General features: G+C 38.6%; 1 protein-coding gene across 9 annotated transcripts in view; it reads left to right on the top strand.

Moving 5' to 3' along the window:
* Window positions 1-23997, top strand: part of LOC113533329 (helicase ARIP4-like) — a 35214-nt gene extending 11217 nt beyond the window's left edge. For 6 of the 9 annotated variants that reach the window (XM_053236530.1, XM_053236533.1, XM_026925391.3 and 3 more), the window contains exons 2-21: window positions 1295-1514; window positions 3029-3165; window positions 3327-3449; window positions 4958-5163; window positions 5473-5655; window positions 6942-7075; window positions 8941-9137; window positions 9664-10006; window positions 10201-10378; window positions 10500-10709; window positions 12794-12912; window positions 13022-13134; window positions 14089-14188; window positions 16479-16684; window positions 17803-17984; window positions 18235-18431; window positions 19016-19239; window positions 19443-19532; window positions 19673-19765; window positions 19918-23997. In XM_053236530.1, the coding sequence (XP_053092505.1) occupies window positions 1295-1514; window positions 3029-3165; window positions 3327-3449; window positions 4958-5163; window positions 5473-5655; window positions 6942-7075; window positions 8941-9137; window positions 9664-10006; window positions 10201-10378; window positions 10500-10709; window positions 12794-12912; window positions 13022-13134; window positions 14089-14188; window positions 16479-16684; window positions 17803-17984; window positions 18235-18431; window positions 19016-19239; window positions 19443-19532; window positions 19673-19765; window positions 19918-20822 (4160 nt within the window). In that variant the 3' untranslated portion in view covers window positions 20823-23997. Of the gene's footprint in view, window positions 1-541; window positions 857-1294; window positions 1515-3028; window positions 3166-3326; window positions 3450-4447; window positions 4572-4957; window positions 5164-5472; window positions 5656-6941; window positions 7076-8940; window positions 9138-9663; window positions 10007-10200; window positions 10379-10499; window positions 10710-12793; window positions 12913-13021; window positions 13135-14088; window positions 14189-16478; window positions 16685-17802; window positions 17985-18234; window positions 18432-19015; window positions 19240-19442; window positions 19533-19672; window positions 19766-19917 lie in introns of those variants that run through there. The other 3 variants (XM_053236528.1, XM_053236532.1, XM_053236534.1) reach the window with 3 other exon arrangements.
* The last annotated feature ends 207 nt before the right edge of the window (window positions 23998-24204 follow it).

Genomic DNA, 24204 nt, shown 5'->3' with positions numbered 1-24204 from the left:
ACAACTTAGTAAAACGTTTTTTTTTTTTCATTCATCATACATTCTCCTCAGTCAGTTTCAGGGTTGCGGTGCATCTACAGTTCTGTGCAAAAGTTTTAGGCACCCTATTTTTTTTAGTGCAAACTTTGTTATAGATTTTTATTTTATGACTTCTACATTATTGATTCATTACAAAAACATTTTAGATTTCCAAACATTAGTTTTCCAGCACAAAATTAAATGTTACAGAAAAGCAGCATATTACATAAGAGACACTTTTCAGACAAAAAACATAATGAAGGCTGCTGGGTTTTGCTGCAAAAATGAGAAGCAAGTGTGACAGTCAAAGTCTCCAGAAGAACCGTGGCTGGTTCTGCAAGATGCTCAGTAACACTTACAGCTCATTTCCTTATAAAACTGCACACACTCTACCTGAGACTGCTATTTTTTTTTAAGCGAAGGATCGTCACACCAAATATTGACTTTGTATCATTTATTACTGTTTACTGCTCTTTATAGTATTTTTTAATGTAGAAACATTTAGTTTCATTATTTTTGAAGGCATCTTTGCTCTACAGCATTTCTTTGCATGTGCCTAAGACTTTTGCACAGTACTGTAGATCATATCCAGGGAACACTGGGTGCAAAACAGGAATACATCCTGGATGGGATACAGGGCACCATGCGCACACACACACACCTTCACACACTCATTCATACCTAGAGCCAATTTATCTTAGCCAGTCCACCTACTAGCATGTATTTGGGAGGTGTAAGAAAACCAGAGAATTCGGAGGAAACCCATGAGGACACTGGGAGAACATGTGAAACTCCACACAGACAGTAATCCGAGCTCAGAATTGAAACATTTGGAGCGGTGAGGCGGCAACGCTAACATCTTTTGGCACCAAAAGTTTTTTTATACTTAAAAAAAGTCATGACACAGATTAAAATGAGCTGAAAAAGCTTAAAATCTAAGATAATGTTAGACATTTGACATGTTAGAACAATTCAATCCTTCTTAAGGTTTATAATTTCTAAATTACTTTTTTCTTTACTCTCTGACATCCTGTATAAAAATGCTAACATCAGACAATGATGTTATTAATTAAAATAATAAATTAGCAATTAGTACTAATAATAAATTAGTAATAATTTAGCAATGAATAAAAGCTAGAGGGAAGTAGTGACATCTGCATATCTGCATAAATGTTAAACATGAATTAACATCTTAATAAGATTTTTTTATTATAGATATATTATATAAATATTAATCTGCCTCTCTCTTTCATCTTCTCTTTTCTTAATTCTGCAGATCAGGATCAGAGTGTAGGCTACAGCTGTGAAAATGAATCTCAGGGCAGTGATCCTTTGCGATGGCACTGTGGTCTTCCCTCTTCCTCTCCCTCGGGTGAGACACCAGCACGGATGCCATCTTGCCCTCTGCCTCACCTGGAGGGCCGCAGTCCGAATCTTGGCCTGGACAACAGCAAGAAGAGAATCTCAAAACCTGCTCACATGCGGAGGAACATCAGGTCTGTTTACACTTTTTAAAAGAAACCTAGCCCCAAAGATAGCTAATACCGAGTGGCAGATAGTCATGCTTATGTGCTAGATGGACCTCCACTGGCCACTAGCTCACAGCACACAACAAATGATGAAGATGATGCAGCTGACTGGCTGATAAATAGGTTAGAACCAGGGCTGGATTTGAGAGGGATGCCAAGGAATCCTCAAAAGAAAAAAACAAAAAAACAAAAACACCATTCGACCTCTAAATTTGACATTCCCTTAGCTTTCACACCCTCATACTGTACCTTCATCTCACAAAACCCTGATTTCCCCTCAGATATTATTAAAGTACATCCATCTATCTATCTATCTATCTATCTATCTATCTATCTGTCTGTCTGCACTGAAAAAAGGGAATATGCGGTCGGTCAGATTTAAGAGAATATATTATGTATAGGTTACATAAAAGCATTAAGTTTCTCATCAAAACATGATTTCATTGCTTATACTAAGCTTAATTTAAATAAGTTTCTAATTACTTCACCTAGTATCAATATAAACCAATTACATTATGAAATTTCGCTAGGCTGCTGGCACTGATGGGAATTATAACTATAGTATTAAATTAACACAATTAACATACGTGTGGTAGAATACCGCAGCGGTAATGTGGCTGTTTCAGAATGCCAGCAATCTGGGTTTGGGTGAGAGTGTGAAGTTTGAGTTTATTCATGGCTTTGAAAATACATGATCAAATCATGTTGGATATAATATGAAAAAAATTGTGTTCATGTAACTCAATTCAATCAATGTGGAACTGATATATGCATTTGAATTAAGTAAATTCAGGGTATCTATCTATCTACCTATCTATCTATCTATCAAACATTGAGTGATGGGAGTACTGAGTACTATTACAGATTAAATATTAAACAATACTAAAGACTTGCTCCTCCCAAAAACTTTATGCCCAAGTCTCACCTTTGTTTCAGTTGATAGTCTAACCTGGATATTATAGATTTGTACCTAAGAACTGCAGCTGTAATGATAGAGTATGAAGCTCATACTGAACATCCCTTGAACACACTTAGTATTGTTTAACTTTACAGTGTTGAAGAAGAGTAATGATTTATAATTTATAGTGACACCCAGTGTTCCTCTCAAGGTTTCTTCCTGATGTCATCTCAAGGAGTTTTTCCTTGGAACTGTCACCTTTGACTTGCTCATTAGGGATCTACATCTATATCCAGACTCCTGTAAATCTGCTTTGTGACAATGTCTATTGTTAAAAGCACTATATAGACGAAATTGAATTGGATTCATTAGACTATTACATTAGCAATCTAAAGCTGCCTAAATAACTGGTTCATGTGTTTTCTTTGGGCAGCTAAACTTTTGTAATTCTCCAGGGTTAGGTGTGTCCATTATCATTTAAATGTACCACCTTGAAGTCTTTTTTGGTTACAATTTGACTGCTGGTTATACTCCCTCCCCCATCTATCGCTCTATCTATCTATTTTTATCTTTCTACCTGTAGGAAGCTGTTGAAAGAGCACCACTTGGATGCGGTAACTAAAGTGGCCCAACTTGAAGAGACTGAGAGACGCAAGCGCCTGGATCAACAGAGGAACAACTTTACTGTAGCTCCCGAGCTTGTGTACACACACACACTAGGTAATAAACACTTACACACAGTGTCACACATGCAAATAATCATGGTAGCGAATGCCAATATTAATTTCTCATAATTCACCGCCTGTAAAGACATCTGATATTTGTACCTGTGAGTGTTTAGATGGTGTTAGTCATGGTAATGAATGTTTCTGTTTCTTCAGGGGATCTACGTGTAAGTGTGACTTATGGCTCCAAGGAAAGTGCAGCATGTGTGCAAACAAGCAACAGCAGTAACGCACACAGCACCGAAGTGTCAGTGCTCCAAACAACTGCCCCTACAAGAGGTGAGAAACACACACACCTTCATTCTATTTTTCATTCATTTTTACTATGCGGATAAGCTAAATGTAAGTGTTCAGTAACACTTTATACCTACGGTGTATTCAGGAAGACATACATATGCACACACACACATGCTCACACACACACACATATATATACTGTATATACATATTATGAAAATTAAATGTTTCTACATTAAAAAAAATACTATAAAGAGCAGTAAACAGTAATAAATGAAACAGTCAATATTTGGTGTGACGATCCTTTGCTTTAAAAAAAAAGTTGTCTCAGGTACAATTTGTGCAGTTTTATAAGGAAATGAGCTGTAAGTTTTACTGAGCATCTTGCAGACAGTTCTTGCTTCTTATTTTTGCAGCAAAACCCAGCAGCCTTCATTATGCTTTTTGTCTGAAAAGTGTCTCTTATGTAATATGCTGCTTTCTTTACTGACATACAAACATTTTTCTGTAACATTTAATTTTGTGCTGGAAAACTAATGTTTGGAAATCTATAATATTTTTCTACTGACTCGATAATGTAGAAATCATAAAATAAAAATCTATAACAAAGTTTGTACTAAACAAATAGGGTGCCTAAGACTTTTCACAGTACTGTGTATGTGTGTGTATATATATATATATATATATATATATATATATATATATATATATATATATATATATATATATAGTGGACAAATGTATAGCTATACACATATGGTGTATTCAGGAAGACACACACACACACAGAAGGTGGAGAGAAGGTGACTAAGCTGGAAGATGTACAAAATGTTCTGTTCCCCAAACACTCATAGTGACACACTTGGCAAGGTACACCAGATTCTATTTGTGTGTGTGTGTGTGTGTGTGTCTGTGTGTGTTTGAAACTGGACCTGTGTAATAGTTGTGTTTGTTAATGGTTGTGTGCCAGGTGTCATCTCTGCCTAGGTTACATAAGCCTCTTTTAATGGTTTAGTCAAGCTTGTGTAAGCGCCATTAACCAACTTATATAAAACATGCATGCATACAAACACACACACACACACACACACACACACACCATCATCATCATCATCATCTTAACAAATGCAGAATTGTGTAACTGTATCTTCTGGGGTGAGAAAGGTGTGTGGGGAGCATGTATGTAATGAAAACATAGATTTAATAGAGAAAGGTGACCAAATATAAGATTATTAAACCTATTTGAAGACATTTTACTAATTTTAAGCTTTACAGTTTCTTATTCTATTGGCTGAAAATTTTGCTCCTTTCTAGAAATTAATGCTTAAAATGAGCAAAATTATCTGACTATTTCAAGCTTGAAATTATTATTTTTTAAAAAGTCTAGAAATAGGTTTAACGACCTCATGTTTGGTTTATGGTAATCTTATAATAGGAAATACTAGATATTTGACTATATTCAAGATATTTTCACTTGCTAAGTTGTCATTTTTTACTGTGTATAAAGAGGGTGTGTGTATGTGTGTGCGTGTGTGTGTGTGTTTCCATAGACCAAAGTTCTGTTGAGAACACCACCTCATGCTTCATCAGCAAATCAGCCAATGAGGATTATGGTGAGAGCAGTGGTGTGCATCTAAACGATGCTGTCAACCAACCAGATGCTCAGGGGCGAGTCCTCATCAACGTCAATCACCCAGAGGATGAAACTGACATCTACCTCTCCCCTCAACTTGCCCGTATCGTCAAACCTCATCAGGTGATCTGTCAAACAGTTAGTTACGACCAAACAATCATCAACAAAACAGAATATACAATATACAGGAAGTTAGTAATCAGCTAATTACAACAGTCAGTAATATGAGCAGAAAAATCACACTTTTTCTATTCTCTCTCTCTGTCTTTTATCTTTCCTCGTTTTCTCTCTTCCCCATTTTCTTCCTGTGTATTCTCACTGACTTTTCCCGCTTTCTCACATTATCACTCTCCCCTCTACTCCTTTTGCTCTCATGCTCTCCCCTCTTTTTTGCCCTCCCTCCCATTCTGTCATTCAATCTCTGTCATTCAGATTGGGGGAATCCGGTTTCTGTACAATAACCTGGTTGAGTCACAGAAGCGTTTTAAAAGCACCCCTGGTTTCGGCTGTATCCTGGCTCACAGCATGGGCCTGGGTAAAACTCTACAGGTCATCTCTTTCATCGACATCCTGCTGCGCCACACCGGAGCTCACACCGTGCTCGCCATCGTCCCTGTGAGTGTCTGTTTGTGTGTCTATGTCTGTTTCTGTGTATGTGTGTGGGTGTGTGCATGAGGGTCTATTTAATCACGTGTGTACACTATGTTGCCAGTTTCTGAGGTATACCACCCACATTCATATAAATTGTACATTCCACACAACAAATCATACATTATGGAAGTGTTAGTATTCAGTTGAGCTTTGAATGAGCCACTGATTAAGCCACCTTAAAATGGATGAACCTCCAAACCTAAAGGCAATGCTCAGCTCCTGCAGAGTATCTTTCAGCTCTTTAAGCCACAAGAGCAACTTGTAACGCAACCTTTTAAGACAAAGGAAGATCCACACCAAGACTGGTGTACTGGTGCCCATCAGGATCTCTTGCTGTTTTCAAACACGGATTAAAGAACCATCTCCTTAGTAAGCACTTGAATGAACACTGATGATGCACATTAAAAACATTATGTGTTGATCCTGTGGACAAAAACAGCTTGTGGATCAGAGTGGTCAAAGGAGAATGATGAGAATTGTGCAAGAAAACAACTGGGCAGAGGGGGAATTGCATTAAAATTGGTATGCAGAAGGTCAGTAATGCAACACTTTGTCTTGAATGTGCCACAACGTCGAGAAACCACCTTTGTTGTGAGCGAAGATAAAGAAAGTGCCTCCCAACAATCAGCATCTGGTACAAGCTACATGGATTTTCCAGATTTGTGCAACATGTATAGGCTGGTGGGAACAGCATGATGGTGTGGGGAATGTTCTCCTGGCACATATAATAGGTCTTGATACCTACTAAAGAGTTTCTGAATGATGCAAGAGCTTCGTCAACATTGCCATTGACCAAATAGCTACAGTTTGTCGACACTTCTGGCATGATAATACACCATTTCACAAGGCAAGTATCATCCCCAAATGGTTCTAGGCCTGTAGAATCTAAACACTGTGAGCATCACTGGGATGACTATGAGTAAGACTATGCAGATATCAAATTTGTAGCTAAAGTGCATTTCCACATAGTATACCATAGTACTCCTACTCAGTGCAGCCAGTATCTATCTATGCTCAAGATTATTCTGTTCTAAAGGCCAAATGAAGTGCAACAGTACTAGATAGGTGTACCTAAACTGGCAACTGAGTGTATATGCAGCATTTTACATAATCGCACATGTACATAACCTGATCTCTGTCCATCCCTGTCTCTCACCTCTATTTCTCTATCTGACACTCTGTCATTCCTCTTTTGCATATTTTTTTTACCCATTTTCCCCCTTATTCTTGCCTCCCATTAATTGCTTCAGGTGAACACACTACATAACTGGTTGGCGGAGTTTAATCTCTGGGTCCCGCCTGCTGAAGCTCTGCCACCCGACAATGACCCTGGCCACATTACGCCACGCACTTTTAAGGTGCACATCCTCAATGACGAGCACAAGTAAGTGAAAATGACATTCCTGATTACACATGCCCATTTTCTTGAACACATAACAGTCTTATTAACACCATTAACGTATTTCACTCATAGTGAAGTGGTGGTGTGATGCTACCACCCCAAAGTTGATTATTTTCAAATAACACCACATCCTAAAGTGATTTATTCCTCTTATACCACAGCAATTTGTGAACAATTACAATCATTTGCAATTTGTGAACAATTCTTTATCTAAGTAAAGAGCAAAAGCATTTAATGATGTGGAACAGCCATGAAACTAGTTAGTTTATCACTTACCTTTTAAAGACTACAGTTGTACCCTCAACAGAATTACTTTTTTCCCTAAGGTAAAAGGTTAAAAAGGTTAATAAGGTAAAAAAAAAAAAAATGCAGCTTGGCATATTACTGAGAAAGTACAATCCCTCCATTCTGATCACACTCCCATGTTGGAAAACTTAGTTATGGCTTTACAATCTTGACAAATTGTGGGCATCTGTGAGTTCATGTATGCTGAAGAGGGCGGATAGCACTTTCTTATGTTGCCCTGTGATGCAGCACAGTGGTTGGCTTTTTCACTTCTTGGAGAAAGCACGTTAAAATTCACCTTCCATGATTGGTAGCTACCATATCATAGGGGAGAGCAGGGTGGTGTATGGGACATGGTAGGCCAAATTTGGGAGAAAATGGGAAAAAGAAAAAGCTACAGCTTTACCTCTGAGTGTTACAAAGCACTGACACTGGAGTCCCCTTCCAAAAATGCGAAATAGAAAATTTCAATTAGAAAACAGAAAAAGAGAGAAAACGTTAAATGTTTTTACTTCAAAGTTAATAGATACATATTAATCAACCTATATTTAACCCTGTATTTTAAGGATAGTATATCTATATACTCCTGTTTGTCTATGATTGTTGGTCAGCTGAAACTGCAGGAAAGATATCCATTGCACTGAACCATAATCGAAACTCATCTCAATAAACTAACACCATAATATTAAGTTCAGAATCTCATCTCAACAAAGTAACACCTAAAACATTTATGTGTGACTTCCCACTGCCTGTGCTATGCTTTGTGTCTCTCCTTTTGGGCTTATAACTGTTCTCATGAGGCTGTAGCTTAGAACTTGATGAATTTGCATGCTCTAATGTGCTCCCAGTGGATTTTTGGCTAACATATGGGCCTCCCTCAAGGAGATGAGCGATGACTAATTCTGTGCCTTAAAAAAGCCAAAAACTTGGGTTCAGTTTTGAAAAACAGAGTGGAGATGGCTCGCTCCACCTCCATAAACGTCTGCAGCATGGAGCATAAGGACCCTCACTGGGTTGATTAATGTTTGATGATTCACTTTTCACAGTTTGATATCTCTGAGCGAGTTATTCTGCCCACTCACATCTGCTCCATGGCCCACTTCTCTCTCTCTCTCTCTCTCTCTCTCTCACACACACACACACACACACACACACACACACACACACACACACACACACTCTCTTTCTCTTTCTATCTATCTTTCCTCTATGGTATCTCTCAAAAAGACTACTTTTTACTTTGCTTTGTTTCTTTTAGCATTTTGTGCGCTCTACATCACTTCATTTGCTAATACACACATACATATTCATTCACACAGCATGGTGAGGAACAGCGACATTACATGGCCACCCACTGAAGGATAATCATTTATTTGTGCTTCATTGAGGTTTTTCTGTAACCAGTTACCAACCATAACCATACCAAATGTGAGCTCAAAGATATTTGTGCATGAGCTAGAATTTGCAGAATATGTTACAGTATTTCCATAAATTACAATGTGTTCTAGTACAAGGCTGAACTCATTCTATGTTTGTGAATATGTGCGTGTGGACCACTACAGGACCACAAGCAGCCGTGCGAAGGTAGTCGAAGACTGGTACAGAGACGGTGGTGTGCTGCTAATGGGCTATGAGATGTACCGCCTACTCTCACTCAAGAAAAGCTTTGTCACTGGGCGAAAGAAGAAGAACACAAAGCCACATGAGCCAGTTATTATTGATGTAGATAAGGAGGACCACCAGCAGGTGCTAATGAAAGGTCAGTGTTAAATGGTAATCATTACACGCTTTAGTTCTGCAGTAGAGGCTAATATAGCTATGCAAACTTATGAATTCTCACTTTCATTTTCTATTATAATCATGCAGAAATCATTGCATTTGGTTGCCCCCAAAAAATTCAATTATACTTTAATTATGCACTGGTACTGTTTTGTTGTTTAAATGAATTATAGTTAATAATTTGTCCTATAGTGCCAGAACCTGCTAAAGCATGTAGATGTGACTTTATTACAACAATTAAATTAAAAAGATATAGGCATGTACAGTAGTCCGCATGATGTCAATTAGTTGCCTAAAACTTTCATTATTTATTAGCCGTGGTTTTCTCAAACTTTACAGAAGTACAGAAGTTCAGAAAATGTGTCTATTCATTTATTTCATACCTATAGAGGAGTATTTCTTTTGTTATCTATACAATTTTTTTATCTTTCTACCTTCCTAACCATTATTAATTATTAGTTATTTTAACAGAAATTTAATTCAAACTCTCTTGTTTTTATCTCTAGGCATCGAGAGGGCTCTTGCTCAGCCTGGTCCAGATGTGGTGGTCTGTGATGAGGGTCATCGCATTAAGAACTGGCATGCCAGCACCTCACGGGCTCTGAAGGCCATTGGGACACGGCGGCGGCTAGTGCTGACTGGCTACCCACTGCAAAACAACTTGTACGAGTACTGGTGCATGGTGGACTTTGTACGTCCCGGCTTCCTGGGCACACGGCCCGAGTTCAGCAACATGTTTGTGCGGCCCATCCTGAATGGCCAGTGTATGGACAGCACGCCTGAAGATGTGCAGCTCATGCGCTACCGTAGCCATGTGCTACACAGCCTGCTTGAAGGCTTTGTGCAAAGGTGAATTAATTATTTGCCTAGACAGTAACATTGCATCATACATTACTATGAATGCATGCTGTTATAAAGACCAAGGAAACAACTACAGGAGAGATGCTCCTAATAAACCGGTCAAATAAATATGAGTTCCTATGATGAAGACCACCATGTTGGTGATGCTAATTCTGTGATGTGTGTCTGTGTGTGTTTTAAAGACGTGGACATGATGTGCTCTGCTCCCAGCTGCCGCAGAAGCAGGAGCATGTGATTTTGGTGCGTCTGACGGCATTGCAGCGCGCACTCTACGTTGAATTCATGAATCGCTTTAGAGAGGCTGGAAATACTGGCTGGCTTAGCCTTAACCCACTTAAAGCCTTCTGTGTCTGCTGCAAGGTGAGCATATATATGTATATATCCGTATGTATAAGAAAAAGGTCATTTTTTTTAAGAACGAAGAATTTTTTAAGAATAATGTTTATTTTTTAATCTCGTCTGTGTGTTTGTGTGTGGATAGATCTGGAACCACCCAGACATTCTGTTTGAGGCCCTTCAAAGGGAGAATATGGCCAGTGATCAGGATCTGGATCTGGATGACATCACTGCCAGCAATGCTCACTGCTCAGCCAATCAGAGGGCTAAATCCTGTGAATCAGGCAGCAGTCAAGGAGAACTGACTCTAAGTCGACTGCAGGAGAAAACCAGTCAGGTTATTACATATGAATGGGTAAGTTTTCTACATCATACAGTAGAGTCTGAAAGTCTGGGGCCACTCTGAGTTACAAAAAGTAATAACAAGTTTGGCAACTTGTATTTCTTAAACAAGATTAAACCATTCTTTATTACTAATGGTCAAAAAGTCATATGGATGATGATGTATAACTCTTAAAGTTCTGTACTATTTGAATCACCATCAGTCACTAGTTGATAAGAGATGACAGTAATTCAGACAATAAATTCATTAGCAGACATGATATTATTTGTATAAAATATATGTGGTATCAGACAATAAATGTGAAAACAATACATCCCAAAATATAACACATGCATTTCTCAAACAGTAAACTTTTTTGTCGTAGGTTTGTATTTCTTTGTATTGTTTTTCTTTTCTTTTAATCTTAAAAAAATGCTCTGACCCAGTCGTCTAGCCATTAAAATCTGGCCCTGGTCAAAGTCACTCAGATCCTTACGCTTGCCCATTTTTCCTGCTTCCAACACATCAACGTTGGCCAACACGAGCCACCAGAACAGCTTCCAGAGGTTCTACAAATCATTGCAACTATACTGGAGGGGTGAACACCATTCTTCCAAAAGATATTTTTCTGGTGACTGCAAAACCATAACTGTAGCATATGATTTACATTATTTTCATACTCATCGAGCCATTCAATGGCCCTTGTGCCCTGTGGATGTCATCCTGGAAGAGACTACCCCATAATGATAGAAGAGTTTCAACACAGGATAAAGGTGATCAGTCAGAATATTTTTGTATTGATTTGCAGTGACGCTTCTTTCTAGGGGCACAAGTGATCCCAAACCATGCCAGCAACCATGCTGGATCCCGTCAGTGTAGGGGTCGAGTATTATGGCCTGTACTGTTCTCTTGGTGTGTGCCACACATGCACTCACCCACTTGTCGAGAATATGGTGAAGGATGATTCATCTGACCATTTTTTACATCTCTATAAACCAGTGCTTAACCTCTCAAAGCATTCGTCTTTCTATAGAAGGGTTCATGCACTATAATATCCCTCTCTGTGTAGTTGTGCATTGACTGATCATCTCAGTCATCATCTGTATTTCCTTACATATTGCATTAACGCATGTGTAGCATGGTCATTGAATGTATGCTTTCCACCACTATTTCCAATTCTATTTACTGATGTCTTTAGACTTTCATACTGACTTAAGCTCCTGCCATTTGTGTCCCAGTAATGAAACCATCTTTCACCTAAGTCATTTAGATCTTTTCTTCTTGCCATCTTGGTGCAAAATCAAGGTCAACTGGGCCTGCTTATCATGTATACATTCCACAAAGTATGGTAGGATGTTAATTACCTAATTGTATCATGCTGTACACTTCTCTCTACATACAGACAGGTGACAAATTAAAGGAAAAACCTGTGGTCATTTTATGTTGTAGAGGGTATTTTGCTGCCTTGATTTGGGTCCACTTGTTCCATTACAGGGAAAGGGCAATGCGAATCAATACAAAGTTCTTCTGACTAATCACCTTTATCTAATGAGATGAGAGTGGTCTCTTCCAGAATGACATTGTCTCCATTCACAAGGTACGAAGGCTTATTGAATGGCTTGATGAGTATGAAAATAACATAAATCATATGCTATGGCCTTCACAATCACAAGATCTTAACCTAATTAATCACCTATGGGAGATTTTGAACTGCCAAGTGAGACACATTAACACACAGCAATTAAGGGAATATCTTTTAGGAGAATGTTGTTTAATCCCTCCAGTACAGTTCCAGCAACTTGCAGAATCTATGCCAAGGCTCACTGAAGCTGTTCTGGTGGCTCCTGGTGGATCATCACTTGTTATTACCCCTTCGTCACCTGTCTATGCAGTAATGCACAAACTGTATCTAGTGTTACCACAATCTCCTCTATCCTTTTTTTAATATACAGTGTTAAGCTTATAGTGATGATTGTGAAATATCATATATATATATATATATATATATATATATATATATATATATATATATATATATATATATATATATATATATATATGTATATAATGGCATTCATAATGAATGGAGAGCTAACTCATTCTAATGCTTTTCTCAGGCAAAAGACATCATGGCAGGCTATAAGAAAGGCATCTTAGAAAATTCAGCTAAGATGGTGCTATTTTTTCACATTATTGAGGAAAGCATCAAGAGTGGAGACAAGGTCTTGGTTTTCAGGTACACACACTTATGCACACACATGTATACTACAAATAGTGGTGATCCTTTGCTTCATCTCTCTGTGCTTCCCTCTCTTCTCTCACTCACACACACTAACTCTCTGCAGTCAGAGTCTATCCACGCTTACAGTCATTGAAGAATTCCTGGTCAAGAGAACGATGCCTGACTATAGTGGAAGTGGTGTGAAGCAGACCTGGGTCCGCAATGTCAACTACTATAGTAAGCTTCTGTAGTAAAAATTATTAATAATAATAATAATAATAATTGTTGTGTTTCTTTTTCTTCTTCTTCTTCTTCTTCTTCTTATTGTTATTATGTTGTTGTTGTAGTTGTTAGTGGTGGTGGTGAAGGTTTTGTTGTTATATACATTACCGTACAAAGGTTTTAGGCATATACATTTTTTTATACAAATTTTGTTATAGATGTTTATTTTATGAATTCTGCATTACTGAGTCAATACAAAAACATTTTAGATTTCCAAACTTTACTTTTTCAACAAAAAAAAAATTGTTACAGAATAATGTTTCATAATACATAATAGACCACTTTTCAAACAAAAAAATAAAAATAACGAAGTCTGTCAGGTTTTACCTTCCAAAACAGACGTAATTGTGACTGTCAGATTCTCCAGAAGAATTGTGGCAGATTCTCCAAGTTGCTTCGTAAAACCTACCAGCCAATTTCATGATAAAACTGCACAAAATGTACCTGAGATTGCTGATGCATTTTTAAAAACGGGCTGTCACACCAAATATCGTCTTTGTTTAGTTTATTTTAGTATTTTAGTAAATAAAAAAATATAAATAAAATAAAACAGAAATCATGAAATAAAAAACTACTATAAATTCACTTTAATTGCATTGTCTGATCCTCTCTATTGCCATCTGCTGGTCCTCTGTATCAAGTGGATTTAGTGAGTGTACTGAAAGATGTACTGTATTTGGGGAAAAAACTGCATTTCACCTCTGTGTTGAGTTTAATTTTGCAAAATTGCAAATTTATTTATAAAGGTTTTCAGTTTCCAAAGAATTCTGGATTTAGAAGAAGTCTGTGAAAATGGAAAACATAGATATTGTCATCCCAAATGTGACACAGATAAGGTCGTCCTAAGTACAATAACACAAATATGTTGTGTATGAGAGAGAGATAATGATTGTTTAAAATCTTTTTCAGGGCTAGATGGAAGCACCTCAGTTTCAGAGCGAGAAAGGCTTATCAACCAGTTTAATGACGTGACAAACAACTCTGCTTGGCTTTTTCTGCTGTCCACCAGGTATGATGCACACATACGCTCACCTCACTACCACTCTCTATGATCCTCAGCTTTTTCTGTTCCCCCTCGTCTCCAACAACTTTTGCATCTTATTTCACACATATAATAAGCACCAGGTACAGTGAGAATCACCTTGATACCTTCTTAGGCATGTAGGCATGCATGCCAACACCTTTAAACATGAAGTGATGTATGACTCGATATATGCAATAAATACCCCTGTCTTACAGCCATACTTCCCTGGATCGTTCTTACCAAGTTGGCATAAATTTTGAATGACAAGGAACCCTAGTGGACATCTGGGGGTTCATAGAACCATAGTTATATAAGTAACTAATGTTGTAGTTCATTTCTCTCAACTGCCAGGGGCAGTGAGAATCACATGGATTCACGTATGCCAACAATGTGTGGGGAGCTGGACTCAAAGAAAGGTGATCAGAGATGACTGCCACACACACACACACACACACACACACACACCACTAGCAGGAGCAATGTTAACATTTTAGAACCTGGAGAAAGTGCATAGTGCCACCTAAGTAGCATCAGCACAGATTTCTTGGAGCATCATAATAAGGCCCAAGAGGACAAAATGTTCCTGGTTGAATGGCAAGACTCTCTTTACACAAGATAGCCGCTTGTTTCAGAAGAACAGTTGCTCTGAAGATCACCGAATGCTACAAGGTCAATTGAAAGATTCAAAAAATTGGGCAGAAATTCCAAATCCTAGAGTCATTTGGCCACCAACGTGTACAAGGCAGCACCAGAACATACAGTTCTCCCACTTTTTATGCCAGATGAACAGGCTCGAAGGTGCCAAATTTTTATATCCATTTGGAACAGCAGATCTGCTTGGAGACGAAGCCGCCAGGATGTTACCACCAACTAAAGCACAAACCCAAGGTCTTGCTAGCCATCTCAGGGCCACAGGCAAATTCTGTGCAATGTAGGAAGAATCAGCAGAACAGGAAGAAAAGCCTATGCTTGATGGTGAGGCCAGTCGTAGGCTAGTGCATCCTGTGCCAGTGGGCTGTTTGCCTCTGCAAGGGAGAAACATCCAGTGTGTCGGTAATGTGTTGAGTTTGTACACACATGCACCTCACCAAAATTTTTCCCAGATCTGCGCTACCACTTCTAAGTGCAGACTCCATTTCCCTTATCATACCATCTCAAGAGATCGTCCACTTCACCATTGTACAGCCCCGAGAGATGAATTAGCATCAGCGAGGTGAACTGTGGATGGGCCGACACATAGAAATTCCATTCAAGCTGAACATGTCTGTTCAAACATCTGCCACCCTGACAGCTGATGTAGCAGACAGTCATGACACATCTGCGTGAAGCAATACATGCCATTGTCTCAGAACGAGTAAGAAGAACTTGAGTGCCAGATGGACTGCCCTCAATTCCAGCTGTTTGATGTTTTCTATTTTTACACCGGGGGGCCACACGCTCCCTGTGGTGCCTCACTGCTGTGCACACACCCACACACAGCCACACACAGCCACACACAGCCTGTATGGGAAACATCTGTGGTGAACATATCTCTCCCAAGAGGACCCCTTCCATTAGAAAAGCTTTGTGTCTCCAGCAAGCTAAAGATAACATCTGCCACATGTTGGGGTGACAGGGTTGATGCCGTTCTTGGTGAATCTAGTTTCATGCCTATGCATTATATGGCCTGCTCCTGTGTTACAGAGCTCTTTTTTGAATTCTCTGTGTAGTTGAGTGCTGTAATGTGTGTGAGTGGACATGCCCCACATGGCCTGCTCCTTGTAGTGGCACATAGGAGCCAGTTGTCCAAGTATAGCAATATCCTGATGCCACTGTCAGAAGCAAGGCCACTTGCATACATCTTAAAAACAAACACATGACGTTATAGAGAAACCAAAGTGTAGAACTTTCCACAGCATTTTACGAAAATGTCACTGGGAATGCATAAAAATACACTCACCAAAGCAGAAAAGAAGTCACCGATGAGATAAGAGGAGGCTATCCCCAGCTTTGGAGAACAGGAAACCTGTAGCTCCAACCGCAGTCACAAGCTGCTAAGAGGATAGCTTTATATGGTGTACATGTATTCCGATGTGAACAAGGAACGAAGAAGAAAGGGATATATGGCTCTATGACAGCTGCATTTATTGCCAATACTACATCATATATCACTTCATGACTATTTTGAAAGGTCTTGGCATGCATACACAGTAGCCAGGTGATTCTCATCACCACTGGCACAGATTGAAATAGAACCTCCACTTATTGTTGTGTATATGTGTGCATGTTTCACTAGGGCTGGCTGTCTTGGCGTGAACTTGATTGGTGCCAATCGTGTGGTGGTGTTCGATGCCTCTTGGAATCCATGCCATGATGCTCAAGCTGTGTGCCGTGTGTATCGCTATGGGCAGCGCAAGCCATGCCACATCTACAGACTTGTGTCTGACTTCACCTTGGAAAAGAAAATCTATGACAGGCAGATCTCCAAACAGGGAATGTCTGGTAAGATTTTAGAACAAGCTTGGTATATGATATAATCATAATGTGTGGTGCAATGGGTAGCATTGCTGCCTCACAGCCCCAGGGTCCCCAGTTTGAGCCTGAGCTCGAGTTACTGTCTGTGTGGAGTTTTGCATGTTCTCCCTGTGCTTTCTTGGGCCTCTTCTGGGTTCTCTGGGTTCCTCTCACTGTCAAAAATCAGGCAGGCTGGCACATGGAATACACCAAATTGCCCATAGGTATGAATGACTATGTGAATGTGTGTGTATGCATGGTGCCCTGCAATGGAATGGCATTCTATCTGGTGTGAATTCTCCTGCATTTGCCATGATTGGCTCAGGACCCACTGTGACCCTGAATGGATGAATGAATGAATGAATAATTGTGAGGAAGCTATAGTGTAATTGGTTTACAGGATTTGTTTGTAAACAGTGATAAGTGAGAAAATATGATAGCTATGATGAAAATCAGCATCAGCAACACTGAATATTTTGTCCAAGGGCTGGTGATTGGATGTTTGTTATACATTATCTGTGTTCTGGAAGCCAAATAGGTAATGCAAACTGTATATGCATGATTTCTGACGTTATTATTGTATATATTATTGTATGTATGTGGGCTGTGGTTATGATTACATTTATAGTGAACTGACAGATGAAATGGTAAATGCATATGAAGTAAACACCATGGAGTATTTTATTGTATAAATGTGCTTTTTGTTCATTAGTGAATTGGTTTGCTCATTCTCCTAGGTATTTTGTTAATCATGACAATAAATTATTATGAGACAATTTAAGGACCTTGATGGTGCAGTCTTAAAACAGCATGTAAATTAAACCTCATGTTCTGTTTACTATTTAGATATGGATGACTATTAATGCAAGCCATTTCTTTTGATTACAATATAAACCTAACTCTGTGATTAGCAAAATAAACAAAACCCCTGTATATGCTTGGGGATTTTCCTAATCACCGGCGTGCGTGTCCAGTTATAAGTGTAAAGAAGCATGTCATGTGGTCATGTGACAGGGACTACAATCACCTTTTTGCTCCCTATTATAAAAATCCATTAAAAATGGACAATTTTCACCCAACTGCTCACCTTTCTCTTCCTTACTCAGATCGTGTGATAGATGACTTGAATCCGGTTCTGACATTCACACGCCGGGAGGTGGAGTCTCTGCTGCACTTTGTGGAAGAGGAGCCTGATCCGTTAGACTCTGCCCACCTACTCCACCCTCAGGAAGACATGGAGACAGTCCTCAGGAAAGCCTGTATGAGATACCCCCACCTTATCACCAAGGTAACACTACCACAGCTTCACACACATTTCCATACTCATAAATACAAATATGGCTGTTTAAAGAAGTAAAAGTACATACAGTTACATACAAAGACAGGAACCATTCAGGCAAAACTGATTTCAAGAAATCTGGAATTGGAACAGAACCTCACTTCAGCTCACTTCAGCTTATGCACTTCAGTGAGAACACAGATGCTCACTTCAGCTTATGTTTAGGAATGCCAGAAGTTTATTTTGTACTTTCCTTTAGCAACCCTTTCACCATGAGTCCTTACTGATGGACCGACAAGACCTCAAACTCACAAAGGAGGAGAAGCAAGCGGCCAAGAAGAGTTATGAGAATGAGAAGAGGGCATCAGTGCCCTACACACGTCCATCATATGCACACTACTACCCAGCTAGTGACCAAAGCCTTACCAACATCCCTGCCTTCAGCCAGAGAAACTGGTGAGGGTTAATGCATTTCTCTTACTGCCTAGTAATATTTTCTCTAATGAATTAATATTTATTTAACTCTAGTCTATGCCTAGCATTGAGCAGAGATAATCACAATATTCCCATTTGAGGGTTTTTGAAACAGTACGCAATGATCTAAACAGACAGTTTCTTTCAAAGTTTTGGAGGGATAAACCCAGGATGGCCAGTTGTCTATATGAAATCTAGCCTTTTGAAAGGTTAATATGAAATCTAGCCTTTTTTTCTGAAACTGTGTTAGTTGATGCACTTGTTTCTATACAACATTTATGAATTGAGAGAAATGTTGCCACTTTTTCACAATTCCCTGAACTTAACAACCTAACCCCACACTAGCAAAATAAAATGAAGACTGCTGATCATTAATTCAGATCTTTATAACAATAGGGAAACATCAACAACACTTCCTGTTATAATCAATAACCACCAGTTATGATTTGATCACAACCCAAGTAGGAGCTAATATGGCATTATTAATTAAATCAGTTTGTTTAGCAAGATATTCAACCCTTCTTAACACTCCCACCCCCCACCCCTCCACACCCCCATTACATTAGGCGGCCTCCCTCACAGCCAGAGGCTAAACCAGCAGCCAGTATTCACCTGGCACAGACAAACCTAACACCCATAATGCACCAGAAGGAAGGCCAGAAGGAAGACCAGAAGGAAAGCCAGGGTTCTGCCCCCTCCATGAGATTAGGTTCCAAATCAGCTCTCAACTTTCCAGTCACCTACCTGCAGAAAGCAGGAGTCTTTGTACAGAAGACTGTCACCACTACAGGTGTGTATGTTCATAAATTAATTCATATATTGAACGATTTTTTTAGATTGTCTCTGAAAGGTACAACTTTACTGTTGTTTTTTTTTATTATGGTGGACAGAGTGCAGTATTATGTTTTCTACAATCACAGTGACCTAAGCCAGAAAGAAGGTTATTGAAAACAAAATACCATTTTATCAATTTATCTTCTCTCTCATGCTCAGATATTGTGATTCCTGGTGCAAACAATTCGTCAGAAACACAGACCAAGATAAGTGCGGGCGAAAGCATCCACATCATCAGAGGAACTAAAGGTAACAACTCCTCACTACACCCTCTCTCAGCAGTAAGAGAATAGATTTTCTTTCTGTATATTTGTCCCTTGTTATTGTTTTTATCTTACATATTTGACTGACCTTATATTAAAATGTGTCTTTATATGCCTTGTTTCCAGGAACCTACATTCGGACATCGGATGGAAGAATCTTTGCCATCCGTGCTGTGAGAAAATCCAGACAAAGTGAAGAGAGTACAAACACAAAGAAAGGTATCATGTAATCTTAATTCCTGTCTATAGCTGTATCTCTGTTGATTCCCTTATATTATTAAAAGACAGTCAAGAGTATTCACTTATAAATAGCGCCTTCATCTTTGATCCCTGTCACAATATTAATCAAATATTTTCTCATTCTCTCATAGACGTGCCCCCCTCACTGGAGAACTCCATCAGTAAGAGCACCAGTTGTAGTGTGTCCCCTGATGACATGCCAAAAGTCTTAACTCCCAAAGCCATGACTCGACCTCTCTCCCCAGATACACCAGAAATCCTAAGTGAGCTTCAGTGTTACACCAAAGTGCCATCTCTGCCTCCCTCAGGAGTGGCCAATCCAGAGACAGCCTCAGAAAAGGGAGTTATGATTCTGCCTCAAAACAGCACTGCCTCACCAGGCATGGAGGTGCCCCTGGACCTGAGGGGCACAAAGCGCAAATCCACATCACCTTCTACCAATGAATATTCTTCCAAGCAGCCAACTCCAGAGCAAAGAGGTTCTGTTCCACCTTCTGGACATAATTATCCATTCACAGGCACTTACGGCTTAAATTCCACCGTCAACCCAGGTGTAAACCGTGCACTTCTGAGCTCCCTCAACTCTGTGTGGTCACCCTACTTCCAACCTCAAGTTCCTATAGCTGAGCACCAACTCATGTTCCAGATCTCTCCAGATACCTACAACCTTAGAGACAGGGCTTTGCCCAGCTCCTCCCCAACATCCTCCAGCATCACCTCTAGTACCGCAGCAACATCCTCCTCCTCTACTTCAGTTCCTTCATCGTGCCTGGTGAGGCATGAAGTACCTGGGATGTTGGCTCCAACGTTCCTGTCCCGATATGGGCAACCACTGGGTATGTACTCATCCACGCTAATGCCTCAAGGGATTCCAGGGCAGGCAGGATCTAGCTTCCTGCCTCAGTATGCGTCCTCTGGCCCACAAGGTGGCGCTAATGAGTCTTGTCGTGTCGCAGAAAATGGAGCACCAAGACCTGAGGACAATGAACATATTTGTGACAATCATGATGATGTAATTGCAATGATGGACCAGTGAGAGAAGACCCATGTTGCAGATGTGGAAAAATTTTTTGATTATAAGAACTAAGACTTTGATTGGACAAGATGGGACATCTGCAAATATTGGCTGTAACTTGCTGCAAGTTTGAGGCTGCCTGTGGAGAGTGTGGGGGATTCTAACTACAAATGTGGACGAAGTGAAAAAAAATCCTTATGCTGAATATTTTATTTAAAAACAGAAATGTGAAAGAGTGTTCAAACAGGTCTCTGAGGAAAGTGAACTACGGACTTTCTTCAAGCTACTGTACATGTTGAGGTTTACCAAAACCTGCACCGTGTGGGAATCTGAGAGCTTTCATCTGAAGGAGTTTAGATGTTATTTATCAAGCGATGGTACAGATAATTAACCTGGTGAGTAAGTTAGTAAGTCAGACTCAAACAAATGTTCAAATATAAGTGATTGTTTGATAAATGTCATTTATTTGTGCCGTGAAAGTGGCTGTTATAGTTATGACCCAAAGACAGGTTATGAAATATGACCATCAACCAACAAGAGAGTAAGATACAGCCTTGAGCAGGGGTGGAAAATACTTGAGTAATTGTACTTCCTTACTATACTAAGTATTATTTTTGGCATATTTATATTTTACATTCCCAGGAAAAAAAACATAGTTTATGCTGTACATTTTCATTTAGACATACAAAGTACTTGTTACAAATCAGCTAATGACTATCCTATACATCAATCGAATGGGCACCGTTTAGCATCCAATCAAGTTCATCAATGGAGAAAAACTATTAAGAAATGCCAGTTCTTCATTTCCCATTATCTTCTCATGCTACACAATGTAGTTTGCGCTATAGCTATCCTTCTGCATCTCAATATGGATAAGCCACAAGACTGCAGTGTCTAACTTGACTTGGATGAGCACCCGAGACCTACCTCAGTGAAATATTTCCATATGCTAGAGGGAGCAAAGACTTGTATAAAAAAAATGAGGTGTCTCCTTTGCCTCCATAGAAGATATGAACTCCATCTTATTTGAAATTATCTCTAATTTGCTAACATTAACTCGTTATATTTAAATAAGTTAGTATGTTTTCTTTGCTAATGTCAAGTGAGACTAGCATCAATTTCAGTAGGTTAACATACATAAATTGACTAGACAGCAAGTAAAATTCTTAAATATAAAATATTGGTTATTTACCAAATAATTACTGAATAATTCATTAGCAAACTACATAGTGTTATTCAAGCATATGACTAGCAAACTTACAGAGATTGAATGATGTTTCAGGCAAAATAGCATAGTTGCTTGAAATGAAAGTCATCTTTGAACTGTTTTAGATACATAATAAAAGTTACATTTCACATAAAAACATGACATTAACTTAATTTCATCAGTTAAATTTACTTTTTATTTTTTAAATTTTTGAGTACAACTATTTTACTTTCACTTGAGTACATTTTTGGCTGGATACGTCTACTTTTATTGAGTAAGATTTCGACACCTTTTCTATATTTTCATTTAAACGTAATTTCTCAGTACTTTTTCCACCCTTGGCCTTGACGAATTAAAAACATGATGTGATATGAGACGTGTCTATAGCCATGACTGAATGGAAATTCCATTAAAAATGCAGTGATCTTAAACATAAGAATGTATCTTTACTCCTGCCTTTGTCTCAGTCTTGCACAGGCCTTAGAGACAGACATTAGACTGAAGACCATGTTCGTTGTTGACTACATGAAATACTAACACACTCCCTTTTTAAAAAACGTCCAGTGATGTCAACTGCTTTTGTGGACATTTTAAACCTTTTTTAGACCGGTCACAAGTAGATGAGCTCTTGCTACATGTGATCCAGTATACAGGGAGGAGTTATTTGTATTTCCTAAATGGCTTGTATTAAAATCGCATGACACTGAGCTCACATGAATGAATGAACATGTGTGTGCTGAAACTCTGATGCCTTGTGCTGCTGTCTCACTGAATGTATTGGTGAGAGTGAATAGTTCAGGAGCATGTGTGCTCCAAATTTCAGCCTGTAGAGTGAATAGCTCAAGTTTAAACATGCTAACGTTGCCTAGGCTACTACATGTGGGACACTTTTTTTTTAAATACCTTTTGCACTGCCTGTCTGCTCAACCATTCATCGTCTTTTTTCTGTAATGATGCACTAATGTTATTAAATTAGCAAAGAAAATCAATTGCTTTGTGTAAATGACAAATAAAAGAACCAAAATTTGGTTTTCCTCTGCCAAACCTTTTTCACTTAACCAGATCTGATAGATTCCATCCCATCGTTTATTACCTGGGGGAAACTGAAATGATTTGATTGGTTAATAACTTTTGTTTCCATTTCTAAAAATATCAAGATTTTTGTTCGAGTTTGAATTTTAACAAACTCAAGGCCTAAACTTTTACACCAAATAAGAATACTGCAAAAGTGGTATAGTATAATGAGTAATGCTAACACCATCTTACCTCATTTTTATACTTGTATGTGGCATTTCCTGTTGTGTTTACAGGCTCACCTGTTTCCCACATCGCTCCCTTTCGGCATAAATATTCACGTTCTTTTTGCTTTTGCTAATCAGACAACTGTTCAGGAAATTGTATCTTATTATGTGACATTGTTCTTCTGATCTAGACATTTGATGTCAATCTGTTCATTTGTGCTAATTATTACACTTTACATGTTCTTTTCCTTGTTCAAAAATTTATCAAATTAATTTATTATATTGATACATATTTATTCATTCTATTTTTATTCTGGAAGGTTTTTTTTATGTGGGTTTATGTTCTCATAGTCAAATGATTGAAGAGGTGTGTGTGTGTGTGTGTGTGTATGTGTGTGTAAGTTTAAATGTGTTTGCCACTTGGCTGAAGCATGTGAAACTTACTCGCCATTGATCCAAGGTTTGTTATGATTGGTTTAGCTTAAATTAGCGTAAATCATTGATAAGCGTTTTTCGAATGTCCCAGCGTTCCACTTTCTTTGCATACTACTTTTGACTTGAGGTATTTTAATTATAGAATGAATTTAGTGTAGGGACACATGTTTGTTTAATAAGGAATAAAACTTCTGGTTAGATGTATAACTCAGTGAAAGCGCTGAAAAGAAATCAAACTGAAACTGGTTGTTCAATTTGCTCTGTGTAGTTTTTTTTTTTTTAGAATTGTAAATAAAAAAGGATCATGCTTTAAGTATGGTACTACATGATTGTGTACTTATGCAAAACAGTAGTACTAGCTCCTAGTTTATTAAGAGAGAACAGCACGTTAAATATTAAAGTATTTTGATCTTGTTGTTTGAGGTTTGCTGTAAAAGCATCAAAAAGCAATGAATGCTAGAAAAAGAAAAAAAAGCATGAATGAAGTTCATTATATTAAATAAATACCTAACCACAGAGT

The sequence above is a fragment of the Pangasianodon hypophthalmus genome, chromosome 8 (assembly GCF_027358585.1).
Source record: "Pangasianodon hypophthalmus isolate fPanHyp1 chromosome 8, fPanHyp1.pri, whole genome shotgun sequence".
NCBI classification, from domain to species: domain Eukaryota; kingdom Metazoa; phylum Chordata; class Actinopteri; order Siluriformes; family Pangasiidae; genus Pangasianodon; species Pangasianodon hypophthalmus.
Note: the sequence above shows the minus strand (reverse complement) of the source record. Positions and strands in the feature narration are given on the sequence as shown.